Genomic DNA, 24,585 nt, shown 5'->3' on the forward strand with positions numbered 1-24,585 from the left:
ACACACACACACACACACACACACACACACACACACAGAGAGAACATGAAACAATGGGTTTATCATACACACTGTAAGGAGAGTAATCACTTAAGATAAGCCATCACCAACAGCAGGGGGGGAAGGAGGAAAACCTTTCATGGTGACAAGCAGGTAGGCTAATTCCAGCAGTTAACAAGAATATCAGAGGAACAGTGGGGGGTGGGGTGGGAGGGAGAAATACCATGGGGAAATAGTTTTACTTTGTGTAATGACTCATCCATTCCCAGTCTCTATTCAAGCCTAAGTTAATTGTATCCAGTTTGCAAATTAATTCCAATTCAGCAGTCTCTCGTTGGAGTCTGTTTTTGAAGCTTTTTTGTTGAAGGATAGCCACTCTTAGGTCTGTGATCGAGTGACCAGAGAGATTGAAGTGTTCTCCAACTGGTTTTTGAATGTTATAATTCTTGACGTCTGATTTGTGTCCATTCATTCTTTTACGTAGAGACTGTCCAGTTTGGCCAATGTACATGGCAGAGGGGCATTGCTGGCACATGATGGCATATATCACATTGGTAGATGCGCAGGTGAACGAGCCTCTGATAGTGTGGCTGATGTGATTAGGCCCTATGATGGTATCCCCTGAATAGATATGTGGACAGAGTTGGCAACGGGCTTTGTTGCAAGGATAGGTTCCTGGGTTAGTGGTTCTGTTGTGTGGTGTGTGGTTGCTGGTGAGTATTTGCTTCAGATTGGGGGGCTGTCTGTAAGCAAGGACTGGTCTGTCTCCCAAGATCTGTGAGAGTGATGGCTCGTCCTTCAGGATAGGTTGTAGATCCTTGATGCGTTGGAGAGGTTTTAGTTGGGGGCTGAAGGTGATGGCTAGTGGCGTTCTGTTCTTTTCTTTGTTGGGCCTGTCCTGTAGTAGGTGACTTCTGGGTACTCTTCTGGCTCTGTCAATCTGTTTCTTCACTTCAGCAGGTGGGTATTGTAGTTGTAGGAATGCATGATAGAGATCTTGTAGGTGTTTTTCTCTGTCTGAGGGGTTGGAGCAAATGCGGTTATATAGTAGCGCTTGGCTGTAGACAATGGATCGAGTGGTATGATCTGGATGAAAGCTAGAGGCATGTAGGTAGGAATAGCGGTCAGTAGGTTTCCGATATAGGGTGGTGTTTATGTGACCATCGCTTATTAGCACCGTAGTGTCCAGGAAGTGGATCTCTTGTGTGGACTAGTTGAGGCTGAGGTTGATGGTGGGATGGAAATTGTTGAAATCATGGTGGAATTCCTCAAGAGCTTCTTATACATGGGTCCAGATGATGAAGATGTCATCAATGTAGCGCAAGTAGAGTAGGGGCATTAGGGGACGAGAGCTGAGGAAGCGTTGTTCTAAGTCAGCCATAAAAATGTTGCAGGACAGGCCCAACAAAGAAAACAACAGAACGCCACTAGCCATCACCTTCAGCCCCCAACTAAAACCTCTCCAACGCATCATCAAGGATCTATAACCTATCCTGAAGGACGACCCATCACTCTTACAGATCTTGGGAGACAGACCAGTCCTTGCTTACAGACAGCCCCCCAATCTGAAGCAAATACTCACCAGCAACCACACACCACACAACAGAACCACTAACCCAGGAACCTATCCTTGCAACAAAGCCCGTTGCCAACTCTGTCCACATATCTATTCAGGGGATACCATCATAGGGCCTAATCACATCAGCCACACTATCAGAGGCTCGTTCACCTGCGCATCTACCAATGTGATATATGCCATCATGTGCCAGCAATGCCCCTCTGCCATGTACATTGGCCAAACTGGACAGTCTCTGTCTCATAGCTCACGAAAGCTTATGCTCAAATAAATTTGTTAGTCTCTAAGGTGCCACAAGTACTCCTTTTCCTTTTGCAAATACAGACTAACACGGCTGCTACTCTGAAACCTACAATAATTCTTGTAATCTCAAAATGGAAAGTACTGTAAGGGAGTTTAACTGTGCAGACCTCTGTTGGGTAACAAATATAGCAAACTAGCTTTCATCCATCCGTGTTCTAAGTCAGTGGTTTTCAACCAGGGGTAGTGTACCCTGAGGGTACACGGAGATTTTTCCAGTGGGTATGTCAATTTATCTAGATAGTTGCCTAGTTTTACAACAGGCTACATAAAAAGCACTAACGAAGTCAGGACAAACTAAAATTTCATGTAGACAATGACTTGTTTAAACTGCTCTATATACTATGCTATGCACTGAAATGTAAGTACAATATTTATATTCCAATTGATTTATTTGATTACACAATAAAAATGAGTGAGCAATTTTTCAGTAATAGTGTGCGGTGACACTTTCGTATTTTTGTCTGATTTTGTAAGTAGTTTTTTTTAAGTGAGGTGAAACTTGGGCTACACGCAAGACAAATCAGAGTCCTGAAAGGGGTACAGTAGTTTAGAAAGATTGCAAGCCACTGTTCTAAGTTATGCAGAGTTATTCAAGAAAATAGAGGATCTAACCTATGGAGAAGCCAGTTGGATCTATTACTTACCAATAGGGAGAAATGGATTTAGAATATGAAAGTAACAAAGGATCTAGGTCAGTGGTTCCCAAACTTCTTCCACCGCTTGTGCAGGGAAAGCCCCTGGCTGGCCGAGCCAGTTTGTTTACCGGCCGCATCCTCAGGTTTGGCCGATCGCGGCTCCCACTGGCCGCGGTTCGCTGCCCCAAGCCAATGGGAGCCGCTGGAAGTGGCGGCCAGTACGTCCCTCGGAGCTGCGATTGGCCAAACCTGCAGCAGGTAAATGGCCTGGCCCGGCCTGGCCCTCCAGGGGCTTTCCCTGCACAAGCGGCGGAACAAGTTTGGGAACCACAGATCTAGGTACCAGTGGCCATCAGCTGCTTGAATTTAGCTTTGTTAGGAACGGATTCATGGAACACAGCAGTATGTAGGTATTAGATTGTAGGAAAACCAATAGTGAGTAAATATGAGAATGCTGCAGTGGGGGGGAAGGATTAAGATCCATGAGTGCAAGGGAGAGAGAACTGGAGTATTCTAAAAGATACTATTATTAAGGTGAAATAGACTAATTCCTCTGGGGGGAAAAAAAAACATACTAGGAAAAAGAAGCATCCAAGCAACTCAGAGTAAAAAAAAAAAAAATAAAAAAATAAAAAAAAAATAACCTCTAAACTGTATTAGAAACAAACAATATTCAAAACCAGTAACAGTTTTCTGGGAACAAAAAAAGGAATCCCAAAAAAGTAGAATCAGTTAATGGTACCCAAAGGGATTAATGGAAAATAATCAGGTATATTACATATATTTAGGGAGAAAGAAATACTAAGAAGAAAGTGGACCTATTAAAGAGCAGTTAAATTAGTGGTGGATCTAAACATTGCTGAGATACATGTTTGCATTATAAAATCAGTTTGTAATAAAAAGTAATTTAGAAAAAAGGTATAAATAATGAGTACTAGATTCTGTCAGTCTTACACTAAACAGCTTATTAAGATAATAGTCCCATTGAACTCAATTGCTTTGCTCCCAGAGTAAGGTACTACGAGAAAATAAGGATGGCAATATCTGGCCTCTGGCCTTAATAAGTAATGATTCATTTGTCCATTTAGCTTTTAATGAAAGAACGAAAGAACAAGAAATTGCTTGGAAAACCTGAACTTGGAAAAGCCAATATGTCTAGATGTATATCACAGGTACTGAGGACTGAAAAAAAGCAAATATGGAACCAATCTTAAGGGGAGGGGGAATAGCCATTCTGGCTATTGCTTCCTGGTAAATCCAGTCAGTGTCTATTAAAATAAATATGAATAAAGAAGTATCTAGGATCTGATGCAGAGCCCATTAAGTCTTTGAGACTTTCCATTGTCTTCAGTGGGCTTTGGATCAGGCCCCTATGGGATAACTGACCTGTTAGAATGTTAAAGGAACACTGCATTGATAAATTAAGATGTAGTTGATTAGTTTTGTCTAGGTGAAATAATACCTTCATGTAAGTAAATATGATGACAGTATTGGAAGTAGGAGACAAATTGCGCTATCAAGAGAGGCTCTGGGGACAGGAGACATGATAGAAATGTGGGCGGGGTTGGATTTGTTGAATGGGAAGGGTAACTTGAATTTAATGCATGAAAGAGGGGGAGCCAGTGCAGGGATATAAGAAAGAGGAATGGAGACATGTTTGAAGTGGCTAGAAAAAGATGACAAGCTTGGTGCAGCATTCTGGATGCTCTAAATGGAAGGGAGAAAGTTTGTAGAATAGGAAATTGTGGTTCTGCAGGGATCAGTTCTAAGCCTGATGTTGAACATGTTCATCAATGATCTGGAAGTAAATATAAAATCACTGTTGGGAAAATTTGCTGCTAACACAAATATTGGCAGAGTAATAAATAATCATTTCCAGTCAGGAAAGGATTAAAGAGCTTCTCTGGCAACAATCAGCCTCAGCCCATCACACCCTTAGAGGCTTGTCAAGCCTGGAGATGGGCAACTGTTTGAAAGGGAGGATCCCTACTGAGCACAGAGCCGCACTGCAAAGGAGCAGGACTGCAACTCAGGACCCCCCCCCCCCAGCTCTTTGGAAGCAGGGATTACTGACTGTGGAAATGGCTTGAGAGCCTTGGCCAGGCCGGTCACATCAGAAAGGAGACGTGGCAATACTTTTCTCTCCTGCTTTTTTTGGGGGGGGTCTTTTGTCTTCCCAAAGGCCTAGGACTCGACTCTTTGTGGACTGTGGAAGCATTGACTTTTTTGTTTGAACTAGGTTAACTTCACCCCACAATGGGGCCTACACCTTGAACAGCACAGCCAAAAGGCTGTGTCCTGGATTCCGAGACAGGAGCAGAACCCATCCCCTCCCCGATGGGGCACTAGAGAAGTGCAGCCTGCTATCCAATGTGATTGCATTTAGAAACCATAATCAGTACTAAGCACAATAACCAAATGATCTCCAGTACGAGGTAATACAGAGCAGCAATAAAACTCAAAAGGGGCTGGAGGGATTGATTTATGGAAAAAGATTAAGAACTAAATATGTGCAGGCTCGGCAAACATTGACTAAGGGAGGGTCTGATAATTATCTACAAGTACTTGAAAGATGTAAATACCAAGCAGGGAGGGGAATTGTTTATGATGAAACAAGATGGCATATTTAGGAGTAATGGAGTGAAATAAAGCAACAGAAAAATTATCTGGAAAATTTTGCTACCAGAAAGGTGTAGTCAACATGTAAACAGTCTTGTACGGGAAGTGGTGAAAGCCCCATCACCCGAGTCATTTTAAAATTGGACTGCACAAAGCACTGGAGAATATATAGGGTAGGTAATAATTCTGCACTGGCAAGGGAATGAGCTAGTTATCTGAAAAGGTCTTTTTGAGTTCTAATTTCTGTGATTCTAGCAAGATAAAATGAACAGTAAATTCAGGAGAATTTTACATTGTGATTTCACATTGTGATTTGCCATCTTTAACCATTTGAGCATATCTCATCAAAGAAGGGTCAGAATGATGGACTTGTGTGAATTATTTGAACATTCCAAGCCACCGATGACATGAAAGAATTATTCATATGAGGAAACAGTAATAAAAATTTAAATAAAGGGCCATAGCAGGCAGTATACATGCATGTATCAATCAGTTTCATGATTCACAAAGTACATTCTCGGTGGCTTATGATGGGACTGTTTAAACACTTCTTGGTGGTACAATACAGCCAAGAGAGACAAGGAGAAGGGAGTGCACTGTGCTTTCATGAAAGATGATGTGCCATTCAGCTACGAAAGTTCAGTGACTAAAAGTTTTTAGAAATCCTGTTCAGCAGAGCATCAGATATCCAACTTCCACAGTGTGCAAGAAAGGGTAGATTATATGTTTTCAGGATTTCCATAGGCTCATGCAATGCTGAAGAGAAGTATGATTTTGGCCTCAAATATGTTGACATCTACATTTTGCATCTTTCCTTGGTTTTCATCTTTATTTTTTCTTGTGCTTGTTTTTGTTAACAGTTTCAAGTAAATTCCATGTTTATTTTAATCTAGTTTTCCATTTACTTTATTCTTTGTGCAGCTGTTCCTTGTCTACTTTTCAGTCGTATCTGTATTTGTTCCTCGAGTTCCATTTGTAATTATGTGTAATTTCTCCTTTTTATTTCCATTTTCTTTGCTTCTTTTTGTGCAGCTGTTTCTTTTCCTTGAACCTGTGCTGTCAGCTCTTAGGCAGCTATTTTTCTGCTATATATTTAAAGTGAGAGGGGGAGGTGAGGACCATATGAAACAGCTCTGAATATAGCAAATCGTGTTTTGACTGTTCAGAGAATTCAAACTAGATACTTGTAAAAGGCAGCCTTGCTAAAATGTTAGATTGATACATCAGTGACTTTCTGAATCCCAGTGATAAAATGGGAGGGAAGTTCAAATTCTACTCTCAAGGGTACTCTACATTTGGTCTGGGAGGTATGATTCCCAGCAGTACCTGCAGTGTAGCCTGTGTAGCACAGGCAGTGGTGGCAGCTAGCAGCCGGAGTATGTGCCCAGGAATCCAGGCGAGCATGTACACAGGCAACTAGCCTAAGCCACCATCCATGCTACCCCAGCTGCAACTGCTATTTTTAGCATGCTAGTTCAAGCAGATCTAGCACAGGTATGTCCACCTGAACTGGGAATCACATCTCCCGGCTCAGATGTAGACATATGCACAGTTACAACCAAGTTCCTCTGGATTTACATGGTATAAATGTGAGAAGCATTTGGTCCTAGTGCATAGGGCTTGGAATGTTGAGAAGCTGCAGAAATACAATTAATTTTTCTACTTCACAAACCAATGGAGTTTTAAGGGTAATCCTTAATAGATTTGCTTTTGCTCCCAGATCAGCCACGCTGAGAACATCACACTGGCATCGTGCTCAGACTCTGGCCAGGTGATGATGATGCTCAAAGAGACGTTGAGCAGCTCTGGGAGACACCATGTTTATTCCTCCTCAGCCAGAGGAAGATTTGTACAGTGCAGCGTGTGTCGGCATGAGGGACATCAGGGGAAAAGAAATTGAAGATCCTGAAGACTACCCTAGAAAAAAAACTGAAGTTATAAAAAGCCTTACATAATTGCTATGTAGACCCAGATTTTGCACATCCCTAGTAAGGCATGGTGCACAGCTACATCACCAGGGGCATAATCTCTCTCCCAGATGCTGGGCATTCAGGCAGAATATGCATGTTGCTCCATCCCTATGCACAGTGAAGCCTATTCCACCTGCATTGTGAGCTGGTGTTAGTGTGGTTGGACAGAACCTTGGCCTCATATCCTCACTATGGAGGTGTCCCCTTTGGAGTTCACACCTGTATTTCTGCTCCATTTACATACCCCAAAGGTAGTAGGAAGGAGCAGTCCCTACAGTGGGGAGGTGGCAAGCAAAAGTTAGGCACAATAGTAGTCTTTGAGTCCCCTGAGTTTCTCAGCCTAGCTTTGAGCATCATCCAGAGATGAGTGCTCTTTTTGCCGCAATCTGAGGATGCTGCTGGTCTGGCAGTGCAAACAAGTTCTCTGAGTCAGAGAACTACTATTGTGCTTCGTCTTTGCCTCTTCATCTACTCCTTGCATACCTGAATTTAGATCAGGCACAATCTGGCCCTTGGTAACAGAGCACTAAATGGTTTAGAATTTCCAATAGCTATACAAAGACAAGGTATGAAAGGAACTCTTTTTTTTTTCTATTACGGTTAATTTTTGTGTAAAAAGTGTTTTACCAAATGGCCGATCAAATGTCGAAAACTCATGTTGTGCGCTCTACTACTACAAGACTACAGCTATCTGTCGATATCTTTCCCCCTTGTTTTCTACATGGCATTCAAGTGAGTTCTTGAACTGCTCTACCTAAAGGAGAGAGTGAGAGACAAATCCAAACGACTAATGGAAAACTCGCTATTATTACAGAATGGGGTAGGAAACAAGTTAACTCTTTAATGTTATTGATGATTCCTCCTTTTGCAAGTCATTTGGCTGAAGAGCATAAGGGAGGCATGTCTGATTTAAAAATCAAAAAGCAAATCCTTTACTCATGAGCTGAAAATAAAGAATCCGTCTTATAGAACCTAGAGATTCATTTTCTGAGAAGGGCACACAATTTACTGCTGAGGTTTTTAAATGTTGCCTTATTTATTAGTTTGCAAGCTATTTCCCTAGTCATGTGCTAGCTGATTTAAACCCCACCCCCACCAAGTTTTTTCATCTGACAGCATATAGATGAAGGAAAGTGGCTACTTATTATCTATTTTTAATTTATAAAATGTGACCAATATATCATCTCTTAAAATTAGTACATAACCTGTTGACCAGTGGCACTCAGAAAAAGCAGACCCTCACAGCAGAATAAATTGAATCTAATCCAAAAACCTCAAGCAAAAAGCCCGAGAAAAGAGATTGGCTTTCTTCTATGCTATGAGGTTAAATAGACATAGGTTCTGATGGACCAGTGGAACAAACAGAGATTAAAGGATTGAGAACCCTGCACTGAAAGCACTCTTCCTCTGACCCCCCAGCATTCAGATCTAAAGAGTACTATCTCCAGGGGCTGATCCTAGGATGGTGAGAGTCTTTCGTCTTTGTTCAATGGGCTTTGAATCAATCCATAATAGTACATGGGAATAAAGTGGTGGCTCAAAGAGCCAGGACTAACTTTACAGGATTTTGCAGACTAGTGTCAACACTCATTATCCAAAACAAAAATTTGGAGCTAATGAGGTCTTCAGTGAATGAATGCTATATGCTAAGCTGAAGGGCCACTGCAGTCTGCAGCCATGTAGCTTCTACGTGATCATCAAGGGCAATTCCATACAGGGATATGATTGTTAGCATCCCCCTGTTCCAAATGAAGGGTACTTGCTATATAGCTCTTGGTGAGCTTAATATTGAGTTCTCTACTGGTGCGTCTACATCCTTCCTGTGTTTCAATAATGGTGCAAGCTCTCGTGTAGACTGGCCATAGGTATTTTTAGATTGTGAGGATGACACAGAGGAAGTGACTGCATTGACAATTGAAAGGTGATCACAGTGTCCTAGATTGAGAATCAATAAAGTGAGCCACTGGCTGTACCATATTACCCTAAGAGATGTTGGTAACCCAAACATATCATAGAATCCTAGAAATGTAGGGCTGGAAGGGACCTTGAGAGGCCATCAAGTCCAGCCCCTGTACTGAGGTAGTACCAGGTAAACCTAGATCATCCCTGACAGGTGTTTGTCCACTCTGTTCTTAAAAATCTCCAATAACTGGGATTCCACAACCTCCCATGGAAGCCAAGTCCAGAGCATAACTACCCTTCTAGTTAGAATTTTTTCCTAATATCTAACCTAAATTTCCCTTGCTGCAGATTAAGCCCATTACTTCTTGACCTATCTTCAGTAGACATGGAGAACAATTGATCACCATCCTCTTTAGAACAGCTCTTAACGTATTTGAAGACTGTTATCAGGTGTCCCTCCACCTGTCATCTTTTCTCAAGATTAAACCTGTCCCAACTTTTAACCTTTCCTCATTGGTCAGGTTTTCTAAACTTTTTATCATATTTGTTGCTGTCTTCTGGGCTCTCTCCAGCTTATCCACATCTTTCCTAAAGTGTGGTGTCCAGAATTGGACACAGTACTCCAGCTGAATAGAGTGGGACAATTACCTCCTATGGCTTACTTACAACACTCCTGTTAATACATCCCAGAATAATATTTGCCTTTTTCGCAATTGCATTATATTGTCAAAGAAAAAAATCTAATAATTAGATATGTACATCCCAAAAGAGAGCAGTGTGTTGTTTTCACATAAATAATCCATTTGAAATATGGACTGTGTACCCTCCGAGAAACAGAAGCTTTGGCACTGGTTCAGGTTTCCTGAAAAAAGAGCTCTTAGCATCTCATTTAACATGAGGTGGAGTTTTTCTTTCACCTCTCCTTGAACCCTGTTAGTAAATCTTATTCTAGTGATAAAAGGTTTTGGCAGACTATCATGGGATGCATTTCTGCTAACTTAAAAGAATTAAATATGTATCTAAAATCCAAAGTTCACACTTGTTATTAATTTAACAATGCAAGCACAGATCTTTCCTCTGCAAGGAAGGTTAGCAGTAGAATGAGCATTTCTTTGCAGACCACTATATTTACAATTGTGTCCCTTTCCCTAACTGCTGTTCCACTCTCAAGATCAAGATACATTTACAATCGGTGACGCACTCTGTTCACAGCTGGCTCCCTACCCTTCCCTTCCCAGTTCACACATACAAACCCTCAGGTGCTTTTGAAATTTCCCAAATAATATCGATTGTTATGTTAGTTCACATTGCAATATGTGGACGAACACTGTATATTTCTTTTAAGCTAATTGCTAGAAAGGTATTTAATAGCACCAGTCAGTGTGTGTAGGGCCATAAACAAGGAAAGTACTGGGTAGAGGAATAGAAACTTCACAAAGTTCCTCTCATAGAGTTTTCCTGGTACTATTCTATTGATGGATCAAGAATTGTAGCAGAACCAGAAGAGAAAGTAGAGTCTAATACAACTTCAGTGGGTGTGACAGGGTGCTGGGCAAACGATTGCTAATTCAGCCCTCTGTCATACCAGCTCCCAATTAGGGGAATAAATTAGAGCTGACTGGAGATAACTTGGCCCTAATTGGGGAAGCAGACTCAGCTGCTGCCTAATTAGCTTGGGCTGTATAAAAGCCTCATGGGAAGGAAGCCAGGGAAGAGCAGAAAGAAAGGGAAAAGGCAAGGAGTAGAAGCAGGGAGGTAGCTCTTCCCTCCTGCCTGCAGACAGTAAAGGGCCAACCGTATATGGTAAAATGGTGGTGGGAACAAGCCTGTGAATAAACTGCACTAGTGGATACAAACCCAAGGGTCTCAGAGTGACTTTGTGGACTTAGCAGAGGCAGGAGCCAAGGGGGCCTGCCACATTCTGCTACAGTGGGCTTTGCATCAGATCCTTCTTCTCCAGAAACCGGCAATACCCTAAGATTTGTGGAGAATGCTGGTTCTCAGCACTCTCCGGCCCCTGTCTCCCCGGAGAAGCTGTGCTTCCAGGGAATGCATCACATTCCCTGCTCCTAGAACTCCCTCTGAGGAAGGGGGACACTAGGCTGCAGTAGGGAACCCAATGTTAGTCTACCAATAGAAGAGAAGCAGAGATGAAGTTGTGGGGGAAGAATGCCACAGGGCACAATCAAGTTAGTCCCATCCCCACAAGCCAACTAATCCAAACCATACAGTGGGGGTACACTGCAGTTCGAGGTGTGCCTGGAACTTGGGTAGACATCTCCATGCTAGCATTGCTAAAGATAATGATGTAGATGCAGCAATGTGGGGGCTTCAGCAGTGCAAGTAGGCCCCCAGGGTGCTAGGAGGACTTGTGCAACTGCACGGAAGTCCACACCATTGCATCTACTCTGCTATTTTTAGCACTGTTAACCTGGGTATGTCTACCAATGCTGCAATTGTATCCTCTTCAATTGCAGTGTTTGAAACATGAAATGAAGAGGGAACAAAGCATTTTGGAAGCAAAACTCCCTCTTTTCTCAAGTGCCCTCCCCAAGTGCTGGAGTACAGGGAGCACTGGAACTCACAATCCTTTTCATAGGTGTTCTGTAATTCATAGAGTTCAAGGCCAGAAAGAGCCACTATGATCATTTAGATTGACCTCCTGCATAGAATTTCCCCAGAATTATTTCTAGACCATATGTTTTAGAAAAACTTCCAATCTTGGTTTAAAAAAATTTGGTGATCCACCAGGACCCTTGATAAATCGTTCCCATGGTTAATCATTGTTCAACATTCAGGCCTTATTTCCAGTCTCAATTTGTTTCAGCTTCCAGCCATTGGAGCATATTACACCTTTGTCTGCTAGATTGAAGAGCCCACTATTAAATATTTGATTCCCATGTAGGTACTTAGAGATTGTAATCAAGTTGCCAGTTAACCAACTCTCTATTAAGCTAAGTATTACAATTACTAAATAATAGTAATATGCAGTTGTCAGGGTTCCCTTATTGGTCCTTTTGGTCAAGTGCCAGCCAGGTTACCTGAGCTTCTTCTACTTTTAGAGGTAAAAGGATATTGTGCCTCTGGCCAGGAGGGATTTTATAGTACTGTATACAGGAAGGTTGTTACCCTTCCCTTTATATTTATGACACTCCCCCCAAATCACAGATAGTGTTGGACAGTCGGTTGCACACTGGCTGTGATTTCTTTCTTGAGCTCTAGGAGAAAACAGAGTTGTTAAGACACATGTACCTTTAGTTGTTATACTACTGACTATATAAAAACTAACAATATTTTTTACATTTTAAGGACGATTTTAACCAGTTGATTTTGGGAAACTTTTACAGGAGAGTGCATCAGCCACTTGGTTAGAAGCTCCCAAAATGTGTTGTATTTTAAAATTAAAATTTTGGAGAGCTAAACTCCACTGAACAAGTTTTTTGTTATTGTTCTTGATGGTGTGAAGCCACTTCAATGCAGCATGGTCAGTTTGTAGTTGGAAACGCTGTCCCCGTAGGAGCGTAGCTTTTCCAGCACGTTCACAATGGCGTAGCATTTCTTTTTGATGATTGACCAGTGGCTTTCCCTCTCAGATAGTTTCTTGCTGAGAAACATGACAGGATGGAATTTTTGATCTGGTCCTTTCTGCATTAAAACTGCTCCCACGCCACTCTCAGAAGCATCTGTGGTGACTAGGAAAGGTTTGTCAAAGTCTGGGGCCCTTAGCACAGGGTCAGACATGAGTGTCGCTTTAAGCTGGTTAAAGGCCTTCTGACACTTTTCAGTTCACTGAATTGCATTTGGCTGGATTTTTTTGGTTAGGTCTGTTAGTGGGGCGGTGATTTGGCTGTAATGGTACAAATCGCCTGTAATATCCAGCCAAGCCTAAGAAGGAATGGACCTGTTTCTTTGACTTTGGGACAGGCCACTTTTGGATAACATCCACTTTGGCCTGTACAGGGTTGATAGTTCCTTGACCCACCTGGTGTTCAAGGTAAGTCACTCTGTTTAGGCCTATTTGACACTTTTTAGCCTTAACAGTTAGTCCTGCCTCCCTTATGTGCTCAAAGACTTTTTGTAGATGTTCCAGGTTTTCTGCCCAGGAATCCGAAAATATGGCCACATTGTCAAGGTAGGCGGCTACATATTCTCCCAATCCTGCTAGGAGACAGTCTACAAGTTTTTGGAAGGTAGCAGGTGCATTTCGCAGCCCGAAAGGGAGCACATTAAGTTCATACAGCCCTACATGGGTGATGAAGGCTAACCTTTCCTTGGCTGATTTATCCAGCGGTACTTGCCAGTACCCTTTGGTTAAGTTTAAGGTAGAGATGAACTGGGCATGTCTCAGTTTCTCCAAGAGCTCATTTGTGAGTGGCATTGGATAATTGTCTGGGTGAGTTACTGCATTTAGTTTATGGCAGTCCATACAAAAGCGTATCTCCCCATCTGGTTTGGGAACTAGAACCACTGGAGATGCCCAAGTACTGCCAGAGGGGCAGATTACACCCATCTGTAGCATATCCTGGATCTTCCATTCTATAGCAGTTTTATCTTGAGGAGATACTCGGTAAGGTTGGCTGTTAATTGGGTGAGCATTACTTGTGTCAATGGCGTGGTATGCACGTTCTGCCCATCCTGGGGTGGCTGAGAACATCGGCGCAAAGCTAGTGCACAGCTCCTTGATCTGCTGGCGCTGCATACATCCAAGGGTATACCTCTTTCACGTCACCATCACCTTTTTTTTCATAGTAGACACCTTCAGACCACTCAACGTCATCTCCTCCCTGGGCTGTAAACTGACCAACTTTTAATTCTCTGGAATAAAAGGGCTTTAGAGATTTAACATGGTATACCTTTAGGCATTAGGGTTAAAGTGGGGAAGGCTGTGAGATAATTAACAGCTCCCAGGCGCACTTGGACCATGAATGGCCTTTCCCACAACGCTTTTATTTTATGGGCCTGGAGCACCTTCAAGACCTTGACCTGGTCCCCTTCTTTGAAGGAACGCTCTCTCGCATGTTTATCATACCAGGCTTTTTGCTCTTCCTGAGCATCTTTTAGGTTTCCTCTAGCAAGGGCTAAAGAGTCTCAGAGGGTGTTTTGTAGGTTGCTTACAAAGTCTAGAATGTTAGTTCCTGGAGAAGGTGTAAAACCCTCCCATTGCTGCTTCACCAACTGTAGTGGCCCCTAACCTCACAGCCATACACAAGTTCAAATGGTGAAAACCCTAAACTGGGATGTGGTACAGTTCTGTAGGCAAAGAGCAACTGCTGCAAGCTGGGTCCCAATCATTGGAGTATTCATTTACAAATACAGATCACAGCCCCCAAAGTTTTATTAAACTTTTCCACCAGGCCATTCGTTTGATGGTGGTAAGGGGTGACAACCAAGTGATTCACCCCAAGAGCTTTTTAAAGGCTTTTTATGGTTTTTGCCAGGAAATTAGTTTTCAAATCTGTAAGGCTGTTGGAGGGCCAACCTACCCTGGCAAAAATGTCTATTAATGCCTGGCACACACTTTTACCCCTGGTGTTGCTTAGAGCTACTGTTTCCGGCCATCGGGTGGCAAAATCCATGAAAGTCAGTATGTACTGCTTTCCTCTGGGTGTCTTTTTTGGAAAAGGACCAGAATATCCATAGCTACTTGCTGAAATGGAACGTCAATTATGGGGAGTGGCTAGAGAGGGGCTTTGACCTGGTCTTGAGGTTTTTCCACTTTTTGGCATACCTCACAAGACCGGACGCAGGCAGAAATATCCTTTTCCATTCCCTCCGAGTGGAAAGACTTCCCCAAATGGTTTTTGGTCCTGTTCACCCCAGCATGGCCACTAGGGTGATCGTGAGCTAAGCTCAAGAGCTTTACCCGGTACTTAGTTGGAACTAGCAACTATCTCTGAGGATGCCAGTCTTCCTGGTGTCCACCAGAAAGAGTTTCCTTGTATAAAAGTCCTCTTTCTACAACAAACCTGAATCAATTAGAAGAGCTGAGAGGCTGTGGGTTGCTCCGTCCCGCTGTCCAAGCTCTCTGGAGACTTTTATTTGCTTTTTGCTTGGCCTCGAACTGTTCCCTTGATGCTGGAGACACCAGTTCCTCATTGAATTGTGGACTTGGGCCTCTGGAAGCAATGTAGGTGATGGGGCTGTTTCCATTGACTGTGAACCACTTTCAAGCTGGTGCACTATGTGGTATTTTGGTTCTGGCCTGGTCTCCATGATTGGATCCACTACTACTGTCGCAGACGTTGGCATGGGGTCCGGTTCCACCCCCTCAGTCTAGGTTTCTGGTAACACAGACTGGGCCCTTGTTGAAGTCTCAGGTGTAATAGCTTGCTTAGCCTGGTTGCATGTGATCATTCCCACCCCCTTGGCTAGCTTCACCTGGTTGGCCAAGTCTTCCCCTAGCAGCATGGGAATTGGATAATCATCATAGACTGCAAAAGTCCACGTTCCTGACCAGCCCTTGTACTGGACAGGCAACTTGGCTGTAGGCAAGTTTAAAGAGTTTGACATGAAGGGTTGAATTGTCACTTGGGCCTCTGGGTTGATGAACTTGAGGTCCAATAAGGACTGTTGGATAGCTAACACTTGTACTCCAGTGTCCTGCCATGCTGTAACCTTCTTCCCGCCCACACTCAGTTTCCCTTTGCTCTGAGGGTACCTGAGAGGCATCTGGGCCTGAGGACCTTTGGTGTGATTCTGGTGTAATGAACTGCAGTCTGTTGGGGTTCTTGGGGCAGTTGGTCTTCCCATGCCCCAGCTCATTACATTTAAAACATCGCCCAGCTGACTGGTCACTGGGGCAAGGTTGGTTGCTGGAGATGGGTGTGGTGGGACGATAAGGTATTTGGGGTTTTCCTTGGAATGTAGTTGGGGCCTTGGGTTGCCCCCGGTGATAGGGTTTTCTTTTGGGTTGCCCCTTCTGATATTCACTCCAACTGCTACCAGTTGTTTTTTCTGCCACCTCCACCTATTTGGCTCCGATGTCCCCCACCTCAATTACAGTTTTGGGCTTCCCATCTAGGATGTACCTTTTTATTTCCTCCGGAACACCCTCTAAGAACTGCTCCATTTGCATTAGGAAGGGCAACCCTTCTGGAGATTTAACACTTGCTCCTGATATCCAGGCATCCCAATGTTTCACAATGTGGTAGGCATGTCGAGTAAATGACACGTCTGGTTTCCACCTTAGGGCTCTGAACCGCGGACAGGCATGCTCGGGTGTTAGCCACATTCTAATTCTGGCCTTGTTTTTAAAAAGTTCATAACTGTTCATGTGCTCCTTAGGCATTTCAGCCGCCACCTCTGCTAAGGGTCCACTGAGCTGAGGCCTCAGCTCTACCATGTACTTGTCTGTAGAGATGCTGTACCCAGGTCAGGCCCTTTCGAAATTTTCTAAGAAGGCCTCGGTATCATCGCCTGCCTTGCAGGTGGGAAATTTTATTGAGTGGGGGGGGAGCCACCCAGAGAAGGATTAGTAGGTTAGCTGATTGATTCAGCTTAGCCTTTTTCAGATCTAAGCACTTCAGTGCTAACTCCGCCTCCAAGTGTTGCTCCTCCCCCTCCAGGCATTTCGCCTCTTTCCTCTCCTCTGCTTCCAACTCCAAGCATTTTAAGGCTATCTGTCTGTCATGTTCTTTTGGGGGTTTTTTCAGCTTTAAATTTAGCTAATTTTAGTTGCAGTTGGATATTGCATTTCGCCATCCTAGCTCCTGCTTACCTAGCTTACCCGGGAGCTAGAAAGAGAACAAAAAAAACAACAACCCTGCTTGTGAATTTCCTTGCTGCTGTAACTTAACCCTTCTGCCCTGAGGCAGAGGAAAAAAACTCCAGCTGCTTGCAGCCAAAAAACCAGCTTCCAAGCAACCAAAATGGGGAAAAAATTGTCCTTTTAAAATACAACTGTGCTTTTGGTTCAAAATGATCCCACCGCTCCCTTACTGGTCCTTTTGATCAGGTGCCAGCCAGGTTACCTGAGCTTCTTCTACCTTTAGAGGTAAAAGGATATTGTGCCTCTGGCCAGGAGGGATTTTATAGTACTGTATACAGGAAGGTTGTTACCCTTCCCTCTATATTTATGACAGCCGTAGCTTTATATATATATATAATAAAAACATTAGAGTATGTCATAAATCAGTGTTCTTAATCCTGCCCCTTTTTTTTCAAGAGAAGAAAAATCGGCCCATGATTTACCAGTTATCTGGAAGTCTGCACTGAAGGAAATTAACATAAACTGGAAAATGTCGCTTTCATTGTAAAGATAATTGAAAAAGATGATGGGCTGTTGCAGTACTTAGGAAAGATATGTAGACTCATGTCTATTTTAAATTATAAATCCATACATTGAGCTTGGAAATGTACACAGTCTAAACATTAACTTATCTTGGAATTCATATGTAAGCTTCTGAAATTCTTAAATCAGATAAATCATTTTAAGAACATAGCAATCAGCTTTGTCCTCTGTTTCTTTTAATAACAGCACCCATAAAAGTAAAAGTGTTCTAGGAGTGAAATAACAAAACAAAATAAATTCTTACATTAGTTTCTGTCTTGTAGGGCAGTCCCATCTAATGGCAGTGCACAGCCTGAATCACAGGTGATCTGCTAGGGCAGTGGCTTTCCACCTTTCCAGACTACTGTACCCCTTTCAGGAGTCAGATTTCTGTTGTGTACCCCAAGTTTCACCTCACTTAAAAACTACTTGCTTACAAAATCAGACACAAAAATACAACATAACAGCACACTATTACTGAAAAGTTGCTTACTTTCTCATTTTTATCATATAATTATAAAATATATCAATTGGAATATAAATATTGTACTTACATTTCAGTGTATAGTGTATATACAGCAATATAAACAAGTCATTGTCTGTATGAAATTTGAGTTTGTACTGACTTCCCTAGTGTTTTTATGGAGCCTGTTGTAAAACTAGGCAAATATCTAGATGAGTTGATGTACTCCCCGGGAAAATGTCTGTGTACCTCTGCTAGGGTATGTCTGAGAATGGGCAACAGGGAACAGAGAGTCTGTAAGGAGGTGCTCAGCAGGCCCCAGCATTGCTCCATGGCAACTCTCTCCATGGGACCATACGGTGGGAGGGTCTTAGGTAGGCTGTAGGTGCTGCTAGCTGCATCATTCAGTTACCTAACTTCTTTTTGTGGCCCCTGCAAGCCATGAGCTGTAGTTATTATCTGCACTGTGCACACCAGTTGTAGTGTGTTCTCTACACACACTGCTCACAGCCCATTTACTTTGCCTTTGCACAGGTGATATGAACTGTGAAATATTAGTAATGTTTTTGCTCCAGGCATTTCTAACAAACACATAACAGAATTAACTACACTGTACTTTGTCATGCAGCTAGAAGCCAGCTATTTATGTAGTCCTGTACCATGTGGAAAGCAAATAAACAAAAGATTTTGAAAAAAAGACCAAATTAGATAAACACAGTACACCATCAGCATCTACTTGAGCTTGTGATGGGGAGTCACAATATACATAGGAGGGTGTAAAACAAAACAAAACTGATTCTGGGTGTGGGTGTGAGTGTGCATGCATACACATGCCGCAGCTGATGTTATGTAATAAAGGTTTTATGAGCAAGAGTTTGGTCTGACCATATTATTCACAAATTGTGTAGCCACAAATGATTTATGCATGTCATCACAAATTTATGCTTATAAAAATTTTTACAGCAAACCACACTATCATGTTTTCTGTATATACCAAATATAGTGTGCAAAATTTATTGTAGAAATCTTTAAAAGATTTTTTAAAATATATATTAGGACTGGGCTTTTTATTCCTCTGTCAATAAAGTCAGAACCTCTTTTTTTACTATGTGTCCAAGTGTATGAGAGTTAGAGGAAAAGAGCCATTGTAAATAAAGTAAAACAACATTACCCAAAGTACTATTTTCTGTGCTGTAAATTGTATGTCTAATATCTCAGTAACACCCAGGCTTAGAAACAAGTGCTATGTGTCCCATTGGCAGCCTTAAAGGAATGCAAGATATTAGACTTTAAATAGGCAGCAGGACTTGAATAATGCCATTTCTGGACCTCAGTCCAGAATAAATTTTGGAGGAAATTTTATGATTTTGGGGAGAAAGAAGGATATTTTTCTCTAGAAAATATCTAGTTGTTTTTTGTTTTTAACAAATGGATGCTGTTTGAAGCTATTTATAGGTCTGGAATGTTAAAATATGTGTAGGGTGGTGGATCAGAAAGCAGAGTATGTATGAGAGGATCAAAGGTGTATGATCAATACAATTTATTACATGATGGAGTTACAGTTTATTATGTGGCTAGTACCAATATAAATGCAGTGCTATGAATGCACTGCATTTATATTATGTAGCTATGAATGCATAAATAATCATTTAAGCTTTCTGTATTATGTATTATAACATTTTAATTGTTGTTAATTTATTTACTGGTACTCATTTTTATTCATCAAAGAACCCACTAGATAAAATTATACTGAGAGTGACTTCCATGAAATTAGATATAATAGGTTGTGTAAATCACAGAAGTTGCAAACAATATATCTTTCTGCAGACAATATTTAGCTGCATTTTGAAAATACATAGAGGGGAAAACCTGGTTTATACCTATTTTATTATGGCAGAAATCCAATATTTATCCTCTGTTAGTCTGCAAAAAAAAATGGACCATTGGGTTAAGAAAGAACAGCTGTTTTAATTAGAAGATCCTGATATATCAAAGTTTTCATCATCTTGTGCAAGCTCTAGAAATATACCCACGGGTTTATTTCAATCCACCTGCTTTTTCTGATGCATAAGATTACACAGTCTAGAGAACAAATCTGTTTCAGAATGTTGAGATACAATCTGTATATGAAGAAGTTTTCTCCTCAGATTGATAATGCTATGGCAGCTGTTATTAATATAACTTTTACAATCTCTGTTACTTTGGTGGTGGTGGTTGTGGTGATTGTTAGGTAGTTATGATAACCAGGAAATTACATCTGTAGAGAAAGTTTCCATTATGTTAAAGTCTCTTATGTCCCCCTGACACACATCTGCAGAATACTGAACCAGGCCAGGAGCATTTGGATATTCCCAGCTCTGGCAGGGTAAGCTGAGCAGTACAACATGGTTTTTTTATGCTCTCTAGGTATTCTTTTTTTTTTTTTTTAAGGGAATGGCTCCTTTGTGTTTTAACAGATGCTATGCTCTTGGTAGCAGAGAGATTAGAGGGACCATTCAACATTGAATCAGTCATGGATCCTATTGATGTCAAGATTTCTGAAGCCATCATGAACATGCAAGAGAACAGTATGCAGGTGTCAGCAAAGGTACTGTGCAAGTCATTTATTATCCGCTCTTGAATGTTGCAGCCAGGGGGAAAATAGCAACCGCTGACTGCTATCCTCTGTCTATGAAGGTTTGACCATGCTACTCAAAATTATAGTCTCTTGTCTTTGAGAGCACCTGGCCCACTCTAACCATCTCACATTGTTAAAAACTCTATAGATTTTTTTCAAGCAAAGATGGCGTTGCAAAAAGTACCATTCAATTAGCTACATATTATTGGCTGCTAAAAGGTTTATGACCGACAAAGAATGTTGAATAGTTGTGGTGTTTAGATGTTGCTTGTAATTATTAAAATTGGGAGCACTGGCTGTTGGGAGTCTGAAAGGACAGGAAATAGGAAGGAGCGGGGAGGAGTTGAAGAGGCTGAGGGAGAGCTACTGAGGGTGCAGCAGCATCTTGGAAAAATGGAGAACTTGCCTGTGGGGCCGCATGTTCAAGTTGAGCACAGACCACAGCCTTGGTTGACGTTGCTCACCACGAAAGGACAGGGAAGAGCAGGATATCGTATTGCTAGATGGTCTGCAAGACTACTCTCTTTCAATAATGAACTGGAATATAAGCCTGGAAACCAAAATGTGGTCACTAATTGCCTTTCTCACCTGCCTTTGCCTTCACCAGATGGTCCACCGGAGGATGAGGATGTAGTGGTAGCTCTTATTACAAGCACTCTTACTGTAGTTATAAGAGAACAATTTCAAGCTGCTTGTTCACCACGTCCAATTCAACAAAACTATGGGAATTTCTGACAGATGGCCCAGTCACCCTAAAAACCTTGACCCAGTTTTTTTGCCTTATTTTAGAGTTCGGGATGAGCTTTCTTTGCTCAATGGATGGACTCTCAAACCGAAGCATTCATAAAATCCTGTCACTTGCCAAATGCATGAAAAGATAGCAATGACATGTACCCCTCCATTACCGCCTGTTCCTCTTCCTGAATCTGCATGGGAAAAAGTGGTGATTGACGTTGTAGGACCCTTTGATACTGCTCCAAATGACTGTCATTATGCCATCACCTTAATAGACTATTTCAGTAAATGGCCTGAGGTCGCGTTTACATCGCAAATCTCTTCTGCTACAGTAATTAAGTTCCTCTCTCCAGTTTTTAGCAGGGAAGGTAACCCCAAAGAACTGGTTTCAGATAATGGTAGTCAATGTACTTCCCTTGAAACTTTTCTAGCAGAGAGGAACATTTTACACAAAAAGTCATCCCTATACTACCCTCAAGCCAATGGGGAAATCGAACGGTTTAACAGAAGTTTGAAAGAGTTTGCAAACGGCTAAACTGTAAGAGCAATTGTGGATAACCTTCACTACTGATTTCTTGCAAGCATACCGGGCTACACAACATGCCACAATGCAAAGATCACCCGCAAAGTTACTGCATGGGAAACAGATGAATACTAAACTGAACATTGCTGGATTGTTAAAGGCACGACCTGAGGCCCCAGCCAAGGATGATGTGAGGAAAAACAGTTAAACAGAACCAAGCAAAGTATAAGGCTTCCACATACAAGCGGTGGGGTGCTAAGGAACCAAAGTTTGAGTGTGGTTCCTTCATTAGAATAAGAAAACCTGGAATTTTACGCAAAGGGGACTATAAATTCACAACTCCTTTTAAAATCATAGAGAAGAAGAGACCTGATGGGCGGGTATGGAATGCTTCTTACCTTACACCTGTCTACGCACTAAGAGGAGATTATACCAACACTCAGTCTGCATTGGATGACTTCACCATAGTATCAACACAACAAGACACTGCACTGGAACCTGGGCTTGAGAGATGGCCTGTCAGACCCAGACTACCACCTGTCTGGACTAGAGACTATGTTATGTAGTATCTATAGTGTTTTTAGTGTAATAATTCTGTCAATAGCATAGTGCCTTGTTTCCTATTTGTTCCTGTGGTTAGAACAACAATGTTTATTGTAATTGGGAGAGTTTCTTAAGAGAGGAGGGAATGTGGTGTTTAGATGACTGGAGTACTGTCATGGATGGATATAAACTGTTCAAGAAGGACAGGCAGGGCAGAAAAGGTGGGAGAGTTGCATTGTATGTAAGAGAGCAGTATGACTGCTCAGAGCTCTGGTATGAAACTGCAAAAAACCTGAGAGTCTCTGGATTAAGTTAAGAAGTGTGAGCAACAAGGGTGATGATGTGGTAGGAGTCTGCTATAGACCACCGGACCAGGGGGATGAGATGGACGAGGCTTTCTTCCGGCAACTAACAGAAGTTACTAGACCACAGGCCTTGGTTCTCATGGGAGACTTCAATCACCCTGATATCTGCTGGGAGAGCAATACAGCGCTGCACAGACAATCCAGGAAATTTTTGGAAAGTGTAGGGGACAATTTTCTGGAGCAAGTGCTGGAGGAACCAACTAGGGGCAGAGTTCTTCTTGACCTGCTGCTCACAAACGGGGAAGAATTAGTAGGGGAAGCAAAAGTGGATGGGAACCTGGGAAGCAGTGACCATGAGATGGTCGAGTTCAGGATCCTGACACAGGGAAGAAAGGAAAGCAGTAGAATACGTACCCTGGACATCAGAAAAGCAGATTTTGACAACCTCAGGGAACTGATGAGCAGGATCCCCTGGGAGAATAACATGAGGGGGAAAGGAGGGCTGGCTGTATTTTAAAGAATCCTTATTGAGGTTACAGGGAAAAACCATCCCGATGTGTATAAAGAATAGTAAATATGGCAGGTGACCAGCTTGGCTTAACAGTGAAATCCTTGCTGATCTTAAACACAAAAAAGAAGCTTACAAGAAGTGGAAGACTGGACAAATGACCAGAGAGGAGTATAAAAATATTGCTCAGGTATGCAGGAGTGAAATCAGGAAGGCCAAATCACACTTGGAGTTGCAGCTAGCGAGAGATGTTAAGAGTAACAAGAAGGGTTTCTTCAGGTATGTTAGCAACAAGAAGAAAGTCAAGGAAAATGTTGGCCCCTTACTGAATGAGGGAGGCAACCTAGTGACAGAAGATGTGGAAAAAGCTAATGTACTCAATGCTTTTTTTTTTTTCCTCTGTCTTCACGAACAAGGTCAGGTCCCAGACTACTGCACTGGGCAGCACAGCATGTGGAGGAGGTGACCAGCCCTCTGTGGAGAAAGAAGTGGTTCTTGGAGCAGGTCCTCAAGGAATCAATTCTGAAGCATTTAGAGGAGAGGAGAGTGATCAGGAACAGTCAGCATGGATTCACCAAGGGCAAGTCATGCCTGACTAATCTAATTGCCTTCTGCAACAAGATAACTGGCTCTTGGATGAGGGAAAAGCAGTGGCCGTGTTATTCCTTGACTTTAGCAAAGCTTTTGACATGGTCTCCCACAGTATTCTTGCCAACAAGTTAAAGTAGCATGGGCTGGATGAATGGACTATAAGGTGGTTAGAAAGCTGGCTAGAAAGCTGGCTCAATGGGTAGTGATCAATGGCTCCATGTCTAGTTGGCAACCGGTACCAAGCGGAGTGCCCCAAGGGTTGGTCCTGGGGCTGTTTTTTTCAATATCTTCATTAATGATTTGGAGGATGGCGTGGATTGCACTCTCAGCAAGTTTGCAGATGACACTCAACTGGGAGGAGAGAGAGATATGCTGGAGGGTAGGGATAGGATACAGAGGTCCCTAGACAAATGATAGGATTGGGCCAAAAGAAATCTGATGAGGTTCAACAAGGATAAGTGTAGAGTCCTGCACTTAGGATGAATCCTATGCACCGCTACAGACTAGAGACCGAACGGCTAGGCAGCAGTTCTGCAGAAAAGGACGTAGGGGTTACAGTGGATGAGAAGCTGGATATGAGTCAGCAGTGTGCCCTTGTTGTCAAGAAGGCCAATGGCATTTTGGGCTGTATAAGTAGTGGCATTGCCAGCAGATCGAGGGACATGATCCTTCCCCTCTATTCGACATTGGTGAGGCCTCATCTGGAGTACTGTGTCCAGTTTTGGGCCCACCCTACAAGAAGGATGTGGAAAAACTGAAAAGCATCCAGTCGTGTTCTGGTCCCCAAAAATGATTAAAGGACTGGAACACATGACTTATGAGGAGAGGCTGAGGGAACTGGGATTGGATGACAGTCTGCATTGGATGACTTCACTGTAGTATCAACACAACAAGACATTGCACTGGAACTGGGGCTTGAGAGACGGCCTGCCAGACCCAGACTACCACCTGTATGGAGTAGAGACTGTTATGTAGTATCTATAGTGCCTTGTTTCCTATTTGTTCCTGTGGTTAGAACAACGTTTA

The 24,585-nt window shown here is 42.5% G+C and overlaps 1 protein-coding gene across 2 annotated transcripts in view; it reads left to right on the forward strand.

The window, feature by feature from the left end:
* GPC6 (glypican 6) overlaps positions 1 to 24,585 on the forward strand; it is a 1,178,678-nt gene that overhangs the window by 1,062,485 nt on the left and 91,608 nt on the right. For both annotated transcript variants that reach the window (XM_038388012.2, XM_038388013.2), the window contains exon 5: positions 20,194 to 20,324. In XM_038388012.2, the coding sequence (XP_038243940.1) occupies positions 20,194 to 20,324 (131 nt within the window). The remainder of the gene's footprint in view (positions 1 to 20,193; positions 20,325 to 24,585) is intronic.

This window comes from Dermochelys coriacea, chromosome 1 (assembly GCF_009764565.3).
Source record: "Dermochelys coriacea isolate rDerCor1 chromosome 1, rDerCor1.pri.v4, whole genome shotgun sequence".
NCBI classification, from domain to species: Eukaryota; Metazoa; Chordata; order Testudines; family Dermochelyidae; genus Dermochelys; species Dermochelys coriacea.